At 38.8% G+C, this 14,732-nt stretch overlaps 1 protein-coding gene across 1 annotated transcript; it reads left to right on the forward strand.

Moving 5' to 3' along the window:
• The first annotated feature begins 11,466 nt into the window (after positions 1-11,466).
• Positions 11,467-14,240, forward strand: LOC138897358 (uncharacterized). Its single transcript, XM_070183321.1, has 5 exons — positions 11,467-11,555; positions 11,668-12,050; positions 12,163-12,248; positions 12,683-12,868; positions 13,389-14,240. Exons 1-5 carry the CDS (start codon positions 11,467-11,469, stop codon positions 14,238-14,240), a joined length of 1,596 nt encoding a protein of 531 aa, XP_070039422.1.
• Positions 14,241-14,732: the final 492 nt, after the last annotated feature.

Genomic DNA, 14,732 nt, shown 5'->3' on the forward strand with positions numbered 1-14,732 from the left:
TGAGAATCATACTGTAATATATGATACTATAATACTGAACCATACTGAGTTACATGATACTGGAATTCTGAATAGAAGTAGACTGAGACATGTATTCATAATAAATTGATTTGTCATAACTGAAACTCATAGGATATTGAACGATTATTAAAATATGCCATCTAGAGAATAGATGTTCTGCAACTATTCATGGGACTAAGGTATAATTACGTTCAGAGGAAACTCGCAACAACCATAAAGAATGGGACGTAGGGAGAATGATAAACATTCCCAAACGTAAAGAGAGTTAGCCTCACGATGTTCATCTCCTCTTTCAACGATAATCTATGTCAATATATATCAAGAGGAACCAATATTAGCACTAATTCTCCTATTTTAAGGAATATTATCAAACATCTTATGGGTGTAAAGCCTCACAGCCCTTAGTAATTGGTCTTTTCTTCACCATGTTCTGATTCTACTACTTCTAGGTGATTCTACAATCCCAAATAGATGTAACTAACACCATTTCTCATCACCCCAATGTTTACAACAATCAGAATTCAACAATCCAAAACCCTAACATAGTTTTTATGGTTCTCTTTATCAAACCCATTTACTATTCTCCCAAAAACTTATCAATTCATAGTTATAAATGATTAGGGAGTAGAAACATTACCTTTTCGAAGTCCACTCCTCTTGAATTCAAGTTCTAGGGTTTCCTTTCTCAATAATGGTGTCTCTATCGAATATCTAATTAGTGGAAGGATTTATCCATGTTAATACGATGCTGGAAAATTGAAATTAACTTAGAATCATCATTAGAACTTACCTTGGATGATGGAGGGACCTCAGGAATGTTCGGTTCTTGAGAGCTTCCCTTTTTAGAGTGTGTTTTCATGTTTAGGGCATGGGGGAATGAGGTAGGGCTTTTAAATAAGTGAACATGTATCGGGTAAACCTCGCAGGCATGAAGCATTGTCAAGGGCACCAAAATTACTGTGCATGGCGCCATCAGAGGCGCCAAAATTACAGTGCCTTGAATTATTTGGGGCGCTGAGGTTGATGCCCTGGACAGTACCTTGCACTGTCTAGGGTGGTGAGGTTGATGCCCTGGACAATGCCTTGCACTGTCAGGGGTGCTGATGTTAATGCCATGGACAGTGCCTTGCACTTTCTACGGTCATGAGTTTTTATGGCCTTGCATTGTCTATGGCCATGCTTTTTCAAGGCCTTGCACTGTCTAAGGCTCTAAGACGTGCCTCCCATAAACTTAGTCGATACTATCAAATTTTATGCACCTCACAATCAGTCTTGATTCCAAAATAACGGTTTTCACGAAAACTTATCCCGATAGGACTTCACATTAATACTCATTTAATGCATCCATAACTAATTCAGATTTACGGAGTGTTACATTATCTCCCCCTTGGGATCATTCGTCCTTGAATGATTGTCCTGATTGTAACTACGACTAACTCTGGACGTTAAACAGGACTAATGAAAACATGTGAACACTGGAATGTTATGAACACATCCATACTAAACAGAATGAATACACGAATACTGAATTGTTAAGATACTGAACTAAATAGGTACTTAACTAAATGTCTACTAAACTGACTGAATACTGAATGATATGGACATTGTAAAATAAGGTCAGAATGAGACGGTTAGTTACCTTCGACATTTCTCCAAATTACCTGCTAGCTAATAGAGTATAACACTAGCTTCATAGGGCATCATAATACGCATAACATGAAACATATACATGAATGCTGGTCTAATATGGATATGTGAGGTTTGAACTAACGTGAATATATGAATACTAACTGGCACGAATATTCGAGTACTAAACTGACGTGAATATCTAATCACTGAACAGACATCAATATCTGAGTACTAAGCGGGCATGAATATCTGAGTATTGGACTGACATGAGTATCTGAGTACTGAACTGACTTCAATGATCTAACATGAGATCTGAATACAGGAAACATAAATGCCGTGACATGAGATTTGAATACTGGAAATTTGAATGTTATAACATGACACATGAAATACTAGGTGTGTACAACCGCCAATTCTGGTGGAAACTCTAACTCATAAGCTACTTGCCCGACCCTTCATAGGATCCTATACACCCCGATGTGTCTGGGACTGAGCTTTTCTTTCTTACCAAATCTTATAACACCTTTCTTAGGTGAAACTTTCAGAAACACCCAATCATCAACTTGAAACTTTAGGTCTCTATGCTACACGTACGAATAAGACTTTTGGCAACTCTGAGCTGTCTTCAAACGCTCTTGAATTAACTTGATTTTCTCTATATCCTGATAGACCAAATATTGTCCCAACAACTCTGCCTCGCCAAGTTCCAACCAACCAATTGGCGATCTACACCTTCGCCCATACAGAGCTTCGTTCAATGCCATTTTGATACTACAATGGTAGTTTTTATCATTAGCAAACTCAATGAGAAGTATGTGATCATTCCAAATACCTTTAAAATCAAGGACATATCCTCAAGTTTCTGAATAGTGCGCTCTACCTGGCCATCTATCTGAAGATAAAAACCTATCCTGATGTTTACTCTTGTGCCTAATCCTTTCCAAAAGGACTTATAAAATATTTTTGTAAAATTGAGCACCACAATCTAAAATGATGGACAACGGAGTCTCATTCAATTGGATGATCTCTTAGCATAATCTTCTGCTGAATCCGTGGTCATTACTGGCAAGAAGTGCACTAACTCGGTAAGTCAATCTACACACACCCAATCAAATCATGCTTTCAAAATAAGCAAGATAATCCTATTATAAAGTTCATATTTACCATCTCCACTAAAGAATATATGTATTCTGAGATAAACACTTGGTTTTCTGCTGCTCGACATTCATTTGCTGACAATTCAGATACTTCGCCACAAAGTATGCGACGTTCTTTTTCATGTCGTTCCACTATTAAATCTCCTTGAGATCATGATACATCTTTTGGAAACTTGGGTAGATATAACACCTGGAATTATGGGCTTCTAACATGAACCTCTTTATCTAAGTCCATCTATGTCTAGACACACAATCCGTCTTGGTACCTCAAAGTACCACCATCTCCCCCTTATTCAAAAGCAATCGTCGTATGCTTGTGAATCCCCTGTTTTAGCTACAACAAGTAGGGATCATCAAACTATTTCTCCTTCACTTCATCTACTAAGGAGGAACAAGTCCTGTTCTGGACAACAACTCCCCCACCTTCGGTGTCTGAAAGTCGAACTCCCAGCTTGACTAAGCGGTGAACGTCTTTCACCAGAGTTCTCTTGTCTACCTTAATCATGAGCTATACTTCCCATACTTGATTTTCTTAATCACTTCCTAAAAACACTCATAGTATTGTTGTGAGCTATGTCTTTGAGTAGTACATTGTAGATTAGAGTCTCGTGCAATAGAACTACCCTCATTACACATAATTGGCCATGCTTTTATAGATTTTCTATGATTACTTTATCATCAATAACTAATCTCGGTGATCATTCTAATCACTTCGTGTTTCTTGCACACGCTAGGCATATTCTATGTCGTAATTATATCGTTTTCTGTCATTACTAATTTAGGTTTTTTTTTTGTATCCCATGCTACCGTTTCGGGTTTCAAATCTCCAACTAGACGTACTGACAATTTCGTCATCACCCCTTAGGCCAAAGGTTAAGGTCTTGTACTTGCAGATCCTTTTCTTTTGCTGGGATCCAAACAACTTTCCTTATTTTCTGAAATTCTTTGCACTTTACGTCAATGACGATTCATCTTCCAACTTACTTGTGAGCAACCTTTCTTACTAGGAAAAACTAAACTATTCACATAAACGGAATGCTAATGTATTCACAACTATCATGGACAATCTTAATAATTTAACTCTACTCACACTGACAATCTTGGGGGAATTCCCTTTTCGATAACTCTCAAAGGCTATTCTTCTGTAGTTTGCCCTCTTATCGCCTAGCTGATTTTTCTTCCACTGTCACTATACTTCGAGTTTAAACTTAAACACTTTGGGTTCTAATATGCATTCGGCGTTTCAAATTATTTCTCACTCACTAGTGTTAACCTGTCAAATCATACCTTTACTAGCTTTGCTGAAATTGCTAATTCACTGTATCTACTCAAAACTTACTCCCTATTGTCTTACTAACCACCTGCTAGCATCATATTTTCTTATTCTTCTTTGAATAACTAAAGTGAAGCATAAGGTTATGCCTAACCTCCCTTACCATCCGACCCTATTATGCGGTCGCATACTATCCTTTTTTTCGAACTATGTACATATATCACATTTAGGGAAATTTCATTTGTCTTAAATGAATTTGGAATATCTAACACCAAACATTCTATACACTTCAAAACCATATCAGACTATAAACATTCAGGGTAAACACATAGTCACATAACCTAAGGGGAACTGTTACATCCTTTATCTCACAATAATAGTTGCTTCTTATAGTAACTTACTAACGTGGTACTTTCTAGTTCTAATTTGAATAAATCTGAATAACTTAAAATCATTCCCCAAAAGTCAATATCGGCGGCTCTTGGTTCTTATTTCGTACATCATATTTCTTAGTCCCATGCTTGAGTCATACGAAAAACACATATTTGGCAATAACAAATATTCTTGACTCCTACATTTTGACCTTAGGCTCTATAATCACCATTAGTTACATTTTCTTTTAGCACCGATAGGCATCACTGTTATACTCACAAGTCACTAGAATTTGGATACACTGAAAATTGAAGATCTGGTAACTGAATAACTGATAACTAGCATACTGAATAACCATAAACCTGCTAAATGAAAGACTGTATAACTGTTAACTGAGGTAAACTGATAACTTTAAAACATAATAACTGCTTTTTTACTTTTTGATAAGGTTATGCTTTAATATGTACTGCTATCCATTGCATCCCACTTTCCTCATCCTCTCAAGTCTCATTTGTTACCAACCTATACTCCATAAATATACCCAAATGGTAAATCAGCATCTCTAGGACCTTGGTTTTTCCTACCTGTCGCTTGGTCATTCGATACGTCTGGAATTCGATAAGAAGAGGAGGTTACCTATTGCTCTAAGCTTCATGGCACGATCTAAAGTAGAAAGAAATGAGACTATCCTGATTGTCTTGGTAGTTAACCATTTCTATACATGGACGAAACACACACATAAAGGATACTCCACTGGACACGACTTCATAGGCTCCCTAAGACTCTTGAACCTAGTGCTCTGATACCAAGCTTTGTCACGCCCTGAACCATAGCTTGGGCATAACACGGCACTCAGTGCCTGATAGCATGTGACCGAGCGAACCAATTTTATGGCTGCATCAACATGCGGTATAACTGTAAGCTAGATATAAATATAAAACATGATGATCTACTAAAGAGTCTGACTGACATTTCATTGATGCGTAAAATACTTAATAGTCTGCACGTGTAAATGAGTAGCCGACAAGGCTAACACATAAAACTGCTAACGTCTGACTGACTGAACTATAGTCTATGAAGCCTTTAAGAATACTGAAATGCTAATTGTTTACTGGGACAAGGTCCGCGGCATACCTTACTAACTGAGATACTATAAACACTGAAGACTGAAAAAAGGGATAATGCCCCGAAAGACTGGGGGTCACCAATAGCTGATACGAGATGTCATCGCAAGTAGAATCGTCAACCTGTTAATCGTTACCTGCATCACGAGATGCAGGCCCCAGGCAAAAAGGGATGTCAGTACATTTGAATTGCATTGGTATGTAAAACAACTGAAAAAGGAACTGTAAAAACTAAAATTGAAACTGATAACTGACAACTAAACTAAACATAGGAAGTAAGGTTAAGAATACTCCCTCTTCTGAATGATGAACCAACTATTTATCTGAATAAATAAACAGCGGCCTCAGACCCAATATATATATATGCACAAACTGCGGCCTCAGGCCCAAGTACACGTATACATAACTGTAGCCTCAGGCCCAAGTACACGTATACATAACTGCGGCCTCAGGCCCAAGTACACATATACATAACTGCGGCCTCAGGCCCACAAATACATAAAGCATAAACTACGGCCTCAGGCACAAATGCAGGTTTTCAACATTCAGGAATTTAAAATCAGGAACTGAGAATCATACTGCAATATATGATACTAAAATACTGAACCATACTAAGTTACATAATACTGGAATGCTGAATATAACTAGATTGAGACATGTATTCATAATATATTGATTTGTCATAACTGAAAGTCATAGGATATTGAACGATTATGAAACTATGCCATCTAGAGAATCGAAGTTGTACAACTATTCATGGGACTAAGGCATAATTACATTCTGAGGAAACTCGTAGCAGTCATAAAGAATGGGACGTAGGGAGCATCATAAACATTCCCAAACATAAAGAGAGTTAGCCTCACATACCTTAGCTCTGACCCTTTTTAAGAGTATCATGATGTTCGTCGCCTCTTTCAACGATAATCTACGTCAATATATATATCAAGAGGAACCAATATTATCACTAATTCTCATGTTTTAGTAATTGGTGTTTCTTCACCAAGTTCTCATTCTACTACTTATATGTGATTCTACAATCCAAAATAGATGTAACTAACACCATTTCTCATCACCCAAATATTTACAATAATCATAATTCAAACCCAGCATAGTTCTTATGGTTCTCTTTATCAAACCCATTTACTATTTTCCCAAAAACTCATCAATCCATAGTTAAAAATGATTAGGGAGTAGAAGCATTACCTTTTCGAAGTTCACTCCTCTTGAATTCGAGTTCTATAGTTTCCTTTCTCAACAATGGTTTCTCAATCGAATATCTAATGAGTGGAAGTATTTATCCATGTTAATAAGGTGTTGGAGAATTGAAATTAATTTAGAATCATCGTTAGAACTTACCTTGCATGATGGAGGGACCTTGGGGAAGTTAGGTTATTAAGAGCTTCCCTTATTAGAGTAGGTTTTTGTGTTTGGGGTGTGGGGAAATGAGGTAGGGCTTTTAAATAAGTGAACACGTCCCAAAATTGAGGAGGAAAATAAAAGTAGCTCGGGTAAACCTCGCCGGCGTGAGGCATCGTCAGGGGCGCCAAAATTACTGTGCAAGGCTCCATCAGAGGTGCCAAAACTACAGCACCTTGCACTATTTGGGGCGCTGAGGTTGATGCCCTGGACAGTTCCTTGTACTGTCTGGGGCGCTGAGGTTGATGCCCTGTACAGTGCCGCAGCATGTGGGGCGGCGCATGAAACGTCATGCATGGGGCGGAGCGTGCGGCTCCGCGCGTGTACATTTTCCTGCTTTCTGTTAGAAATAAACTCTATGAATTTTGCAATTGCTGCCTCGTATGGCACGTCACCCCATGCAACATGCCTGTGCAATTTGAATATAGTTATTTTCCTATTTCGGCTAGGAGAAGATGATTTCGTCTGGGGCTGACACTACTTGGTATAAATATATGAAAAAATATTATTTTATTGTTTTTTTGACCTATTGGAGACCGAAGGAGGCTAATTAGGAGTTGGAGAAGCAAAAGCACAAGGATCTCATCATTCAATCCTCACTCAAGACCCGAGTTTGGGTCATTTTATGTTTTCCTTTACATTAAACATATTTGTGATGAATTACTCCATATCTATAGAGTAGTTCCCTTTGGGGTTTAATGGATTTGGTGTATTGATATTTGTTTGTAAATTATAACTCAAGTTTTATGTATTGAAGCGTTTTTGGATGATTTAATTGTTGCATCTATATTCACTAGTTCATGTAATCGAGAGAGGCATAACTTATGATATCTTTGCATTATATTGTTGGTTGAGTTCATTAATTCTTATTAGTAATTGAAAGAGGCTAGTTGAAGCATTAATTAAACCAAGTTAGGAGGATAACCGAGAGAGGTTCTCCTAATGACCAATCCACTACGCATTCTTGTATATCTTCACGTGCTTAAATTGGTTCATCTTGTGAGGTTAAAACTTAATTGAGAGAGGAGATTTTCCTGAACGTTTGAACAAATAATTGAGTAAATTTGAGAGAATCATTTGAACATTAGAAATGAATTATCTAGAGTTCGATCCCAAACAATTATCTTGCACCTATCTTATTAAAACCCTATATTTTCCCATCGATAACTTTCTTTACTTATTCCTTGTTTCGATTGTTATTAGTCAATAGGTCTAGATTCTTAGTTAATTGTAGTTTTAATCACATAAATCTCAATTGTTGATCATCATGGATAGCAATTAAACTACAAATTGCGAAACACTATTTTAATCCAATCCCTGTGGATACGATATTATACTATACTATATTAGACTAGCGAGCATAATTTAAGTGCATGTTCTGAGCTCGTCAAATTTTGGCGCCATTACCGGGGATCGAACCCCGGTCACCCACGTGACAGGAGGGAATGCTCTCCACTGATTATTACCTTAATCAACAAGGACAACACAAAATCAGAGGTTACTTACCTTTGAAGAACCCTCCAAAACAGCTACAAGATGAAGAACTACGATATAGCAAGCACCATGGGATTTCTAGCGTTGGATTCATGTTTTTATCTTAGGTTTTCACCCTAGAATCTGTAACACCCCATAAATTCATCTTAGGTATGAATATGTTAAATGAGTAGTCATGTTATATTTTGGACATGTGAAGTTCTATCGATATGAGTATGGGTGGAAATAGTTATTTTAGAATAAAGAAGGAGAGTGAGGTGTATAAGATTCGATAAAATCTACTAAGTTTACGAAAGGCCTGTATTGAAGTATGATTTACTGAAAATGAGTAAAGAATTGGGGAAAACGCAAAACATGAAAGTTGTAGGCCTTTGCAATAGATTTCCAAAGATAATTTGTGGAGCCTGAATGGATCCTTGTGCAAAAGTTTATGTGTGTTTTACAAAGCAATGCACAATATGAGTGCCCAGGTGCGCGCCCAGATGGTCACGTGTGCGGCGCACTTGTGGCAGTGCTACTTCCATTTTGTGCATTCAAGTGCGCGGTCAGGCCTTCAGGTACGCGGGGCCGCACCCGGGGGGTCATTTTTAAAGCCCTACTTCGTCCCCCACACCCCAAACACACAAAAACTTGTTCTAGAAAGGGAAGCTCTCAAGAAACTAACCTCCCCCAAGGTCCCTCCACCATCCAAGGTAAGTTCTAATGGTGGTTCTAAGTTAAGTTTAATCTCTAAACACCTTATTAACATGGGTAAATCCTACATGTCATTAGACATTTGATTGGGACATCATTGTTGAGAGAATAAACCCTAGAACTCGACATCAAGAGGATTGAACTTCAAAAAGGTAATGTCTTCACCCTCTAATTGATTATAGCATGGGATTAATAATTATAGACTCTAGTTCATGAGATATGAGTTGATGGGTTTGATAGAAAAGCATGAACAGTTATAGGCTTGGGTTGTTGATTGTTGATTATTGGTTAAGGGTGTTGTTTACCTTATGGGTAATGAAGAATGATGTTGATAAGGACTATCAAGCTTTATTCTCACCAAGTGTTAGATAAAATGCCTAAGTGACCAAAACATGAGTATCGTTGCTAATATGGAATCTCTTTGACTTGTATTGCCATATATTAAAGTTGAAAGGGTTGACAAACGTTGTATTACGCTCAAGAGCAGGAAGTTAAGTTATGCGAGGCTAACTCTCTATGTTTGGGAATGTTTATGATTCTCCCTACATCTCATTCTTATGACTATTACAAATTTCCTCTGAAAGTAATTATGCCTCAGTTCCATGAATAGTTGTAGAACTTCTATTCTCTATATGATGTGTTTTCATAATTCATTCAATATCCCATGAGTCTCAGTTATGACAGATCATTTTATTATGAATACTCATTCCAGTAGAACCTTATTCAGCATTTCAGTGTCATGTAACCAAGTATAGTTCAATATTTCAGTATCATGCATTGCAGTATGATTCTCAGTTCCTTATTTTAAATCCTGAATGTTGAACACATGTATTTGGATCTGAGGCCGTAGTTTATGCTTTATGTAGCTTTGGTCCTGAGGTCGTAGTTATGTATACGTATACTTGGGCCCGAGGACATAGCTTGTGCATATATATTGGGCCTGAGACTGTTGTTTATCATATAAACAAGTTGTTCATCATTCAGAAGAGGGGGTATTCATATCCTTACTTCCTTGTTCAGTTATCAGTTTATCAATTAGTAGTTCAGTTTCAGTTTTAGTATTTACAGTTCTTTCTTTCAGTTGTTTTACATACCAGTACAATTCAAATGTACTAAGGTCCCTTTTACCAGGGGCCTGCATCTCGCGATGCAGGTAACAATTTATAGGTTGACGATTCTGCTTGCTAGGACATCTCATATCAGCTATTGGTTAGCCTAGTCTCTCGGGGCATTATGCTTTATTTTCAGTTTTTATAGTATTTCCGTTAATAAGGTATACCGGGGACCTTGTTCCGGTAAACAGTTAGCATTTCAGTATTCTTTAGAGGCTTCTTATACTAGATTCTAGTCAGTCAGATATTAGCAGGCTTTTATGTGTTAGACTTGCAGACGTTTTAGTACTTTCCGTATTTATCATAATTCACTCAGACTTTTTAATAGATCGGCATGTTGTACATTTATATTCATCTTACAGTTATACCACATGTTGATCCAGCCATCCTGTTGGTTTGTTCGGTCATATGCAATTAGGCTCCGAGTGCCGTGTTACGCCCAAGCCATTGTTCGGGGCGTGATAAAGCTTGGTATCAAAGTCTGGGTTCAAGAGTCCTAGGGAGTCTATGAAGCCGTGTCTAGTGGGGTCACATTTATATGTGTGTGCGTGCCACACATGTAAACAGTTGACCACCAAGACATCTAAGATTGTTCCATTTCTTTCATACTCTAGATCATGGAGTTACAGCTATGCTTTCAGGAATCCTTCTAACTCGTGCGAGTTGCGTATTTCAGAAAAATGACTGCAAAAAGAAAGTACACCAAGAGGGCCTCAGTTACTAGCCAGGGGGCTACAACTAATGCGGCTCGGGAGGAGGACACTCCAGCCCAAGGGGTTTCATCGGGCTTAGTGCCCAATGCTTCAGACATGGCTCAAAGGCAGGGAACAAGTGTTGTTCATGAGACGGGTAGTTCCAGGTCCAGGGAATTTCTCAACATGAAACCTGCAATTTTCACAGGGTCCAGAAAGGATGAGGATCCGCAAAACTTCATTGATGAGGTTCAGAAGATTTTTCGAGTGATGCATGCTATAGATAGTGAGGCACCAGAGCTTGCTGCGTACCAGCTGAAGGATGTTGCTAACACTTGGTATGAAACATGGGAAGAGTCCCGAGGGGAGGATGTGGCTCTTGCGATCTGGAAGGAGTTTGCCGATGCGTTCCTTGAACATTTTCTACCCATTGAGGTCTTGGAAGCGAAGGCTTGAGAGTTTGAGAGACTAAAACATAATAAGATGAGTGTGAATGAGTACTACCTCAAGTTCGTCTCTCTGGCCAAGTATGCTCCGGAAATGGTACGTCATATGAGGGCCAGAGTTAGGCGGTATGTGTTGGTGCTTTCAGATAAATTATTTGTTGTTACTAATATAGCCGCTCAGAGTAACGACATGACCATTACTAAGATGGTTGCCTTTTGTTCAAGGGAATGAAGACAGGTTGAAGGAAGAAGAGCTACTACAGAGACAGAAGGATAGGGAATTCACCAAGAGAGCAAAGTCTGCAGGAAATTTAATCCATGGGGGATCTCAAACATGTGGCAATCGCCGGTTCTTCAGGAAATCAAAATCAGGACCTACTCCATCTTCAGCTAGTGCACCAGTTCAGAGGTCGAAGTTTAACAAGAAAAACCAAATTATTAGAGCAGCAGGCTCACAGTCACAGACTAGTGTGGGATACAGAGGCCTTGAGTACCCCACTTGCAACACATGTAGTAAGAAGCATCCAGGGGTGTGTAGTTTGGGAACTAATGGTTGTTTTGGGTGCGGTCAGCGGGGCCACTTCTTGAGGGATTGTCCATCAGCAGGGCAGAATAATGGAGGCAATGTAGCTCAGTGCAATAACTCAGTAGCCCCTCAAAACTCTCATTCCCAATAAGGACGTGGTGCAGCAAAGTCCGATAATGTAGGCGGTGCGCTTGTATGCGCTGGCAGGCTATCAGGATATAGAGGCTCGTGGAGATGTTGTCACAGGTATGCTAACTGTCTTCACTTTTGATGTTTACGCTCTTATGGATCCGGTATCCACCTTATCTTATGTAACCCCATATATTGCTAAGAGATTTGGGATAGTACAGAAAAGTTGTGTGAACCCTTGGAAGTGTCCACTCTAGTTGGAGAATCAATTATAGCAAAACGTATATATAGGTGATGTACATTCAAAGTGTATCATCACCTTACTGTAGGAGACTTAGTGGAATTGGAGATGGTAGACTTCGATGTAATTATGGGCATTGATTGGTTAGAGTCCTGTTATGCCCCAGTGGGTTGTAGAACCAAAACAGTAAGTTTCGAATTATCTGATGAACCAGTCTTAGAATGGAAAGGTGATGTAGTAGCACCTAGAGGTAGGTGTATTTCCTCTCTTATAGCTAGAAAGATGATCTCTAAAGGGTATATCTATCACTTGGTTCGTGTTAAGGATGCATATACTCAGATTCGCACTCTCTAGTAGGTACAAATTATAAATGAGTTCCCAAAAGTGTTTCCCGATGATCTTCATGGAGTCCCTCCCGATAGAGAGATTGACTTTGGAATTGATCTACTCCCAGGCACCAAGCCGATATCTGTTCCGCCTTATAGAATGGCTCCAGCAGAGTTGAAAGAGCTAAAAGTCATATTGAAAGATCTTCTTTATAAGGTATTTATAAGGCCAAGTGTCTCACCTTGGGGCGCACCGATCTTGTTTATCCGAAAGAAGGATGGGTCTTTGCGTATATTCATTGACGATTGTCACTTGAATAAAGTCACCATCAAGAACAAGTACCCTCTTCCCAGAAGAGATGATTTATTTGATAAACTTCAGGGTACCTAGTGTTATTCCAAGATTGACCTCATATCGGGATAACATTAGTTGAAGGTTAAGGAAGTTGATATTCCAAAAACACCTAGAAGGAACCTAAGGGTTCGTTGTTTATTGTGATGCTTCGGGGGTTGGTCTTGGGTGTGTATTAATGCAGCATGGTAAAGTCATAGCCTACGCATCGAGACAACTCAATGCTCACAAGAACAATTATCCGACTTATGATCTTGAGTTAGCAGCTGTGGTATTTACGCTTAAGATCTACCGCCATTATTTGTATGGGGTGCATGCTGACATTTTTACAGATCACAAGAGTCTCTAGTACATCTTCAAGCAAAGAGAATTGAATCTACGTCAGAGAAGGTGGCTCGAATTGCTTAAAGATTATGATGTTAATATCCTCTATCATCCCAGGAAAGCAAAAATTGTTGCTGATGCTCTCACTCGGCGTTCTATGGGAATCCTAGCTCATGTTGAGGTAGTCAAGCAAACTATGACAAAGGATGTCCACTACTTATCAAATCTAGGAGTTCGACTTTTGGACTCCGAAGATGGTGGCGTTGTTCTTCAGAACATGGCTGAATACTCCTTAGTAGCCGAAGCAAAGGGAAATCAATTCAGTGATCCCTACTTACTGCAGCTGAAAGATGGAATTCACAAACACAAGACTACGACCTTTGAACAAGGTAGAGAAGATAGTACTTTGAGGTACAGAGGTAGACTATGCGTTCCAGACGTAGATGGGCTCAGAGAGCAGATTATGTCAGAAGCCCACATTTCCAGGTATTCTATTCACCCAGGTTTCACAAAGATGTATCACGATCTTAAGGAGATTTATTGGTGGAACGATATGAAAAAGAACATAGCAGATTTTGTGGCTAAGTGTTCAAATTGTCAGCAGGTGCAAGTCGAACACCAGAGGCCTGGTGGTTTAGCTAAGAGTATAGAAATTTCCATTTGGAAATGGGAAATGATAAACATGGGCTATATAACAGGTCTACCTCTCTTGTTTCAAAAGCATGATTTGATTTGGGTGATTGTAGAACGACTTACCAAGTCAGCTCACTTCTTGTCAGTGAAGACTACAGATTCAGCAGAGGATTATGCCAAGTTGTATATCCAGGAAATTGTTCGATTGCATGGGACTCCTTTGTTTATCATCTCAGATCGTGTTGCTCAGTTCACAGCAAACTTTTGGAAATCCTTTTAGAAAGGATTGGGCACAAGAGTGAACCTCAGCACAACTTTTCATCCTCAGACAGATGGCCAGGTAAAGCGCACTATTTAGACATTTGAGCCTTTAACCTTTTCTTTTGGCTACCTCATTACAAACCTTTACACTTTTGTGAAATAATTCCCTCTTTTGAACCTGTCCCTCCTTGAATGTTAAGAATGAGGCTAAAAGCCTAAGTTGAGGGTGTTGGTGTTAATTGGGAAATGGTGAAGATGTACATTTTATGTAGAAGCATATACCTCAAAGTTGTTTATATGAAGATACTCAAGCGAACCTAGAAATTTCGCCAAATGCTCTCTCCTCTCTCTTGGGGGTGTTGGTGACATTGACATATTCCGAATTGAGTAAATTGAGCATATGTAGTAGACTAGTACTTTTGAGTGACTTCTTGATGCTTGGTTGTTGCCACTTGATAATTTTGATACTCCATTGCATTCTTGAAATTGTTTTAAATGAGGGAGTTGTTTT

Source organism: Nicotiana tomentosiformis, chromosome 8 (genome assembly GCF_000390325.3).
Source record: "Nicotiana tomentosiformis chromosome 8, ASM39032v3, whole genome shotgun sequence".
Taxonomy (NCBI): domain Eukaryota; kingdom Viridiplantae; phylum Streptophyta; class Magnoliopsida; order Solanales; family Solanaceae; genus Nicotiana; species Nicotiana tomentosiformis.

Bases quoted from the DNA above. Each gene is read 5' to 3' on its own strand.
- LOC138897358 (XM_070183321.1), top strand. From the start codon at position 11,467: ATGAGTGTGAATGAGTACTACCTCAAGTTCGTCTCTCTGGCCAAGTAT. The intron at 11,556-11,667 runs GTATGTGTTGGT...GAATGAAGACAG, and splicing joins ATGAGGGCCAGAGTTAGGCG to GTTGAAGGAAGAAGAGCTAC. The intron at 12,051-12,162 runs GCAATGTAGCTC...ATGCGCTGGCAG, and splicing joins AGCAGGGCAGAATAATGGAG to GCTATCAGGATATAGAGGCT.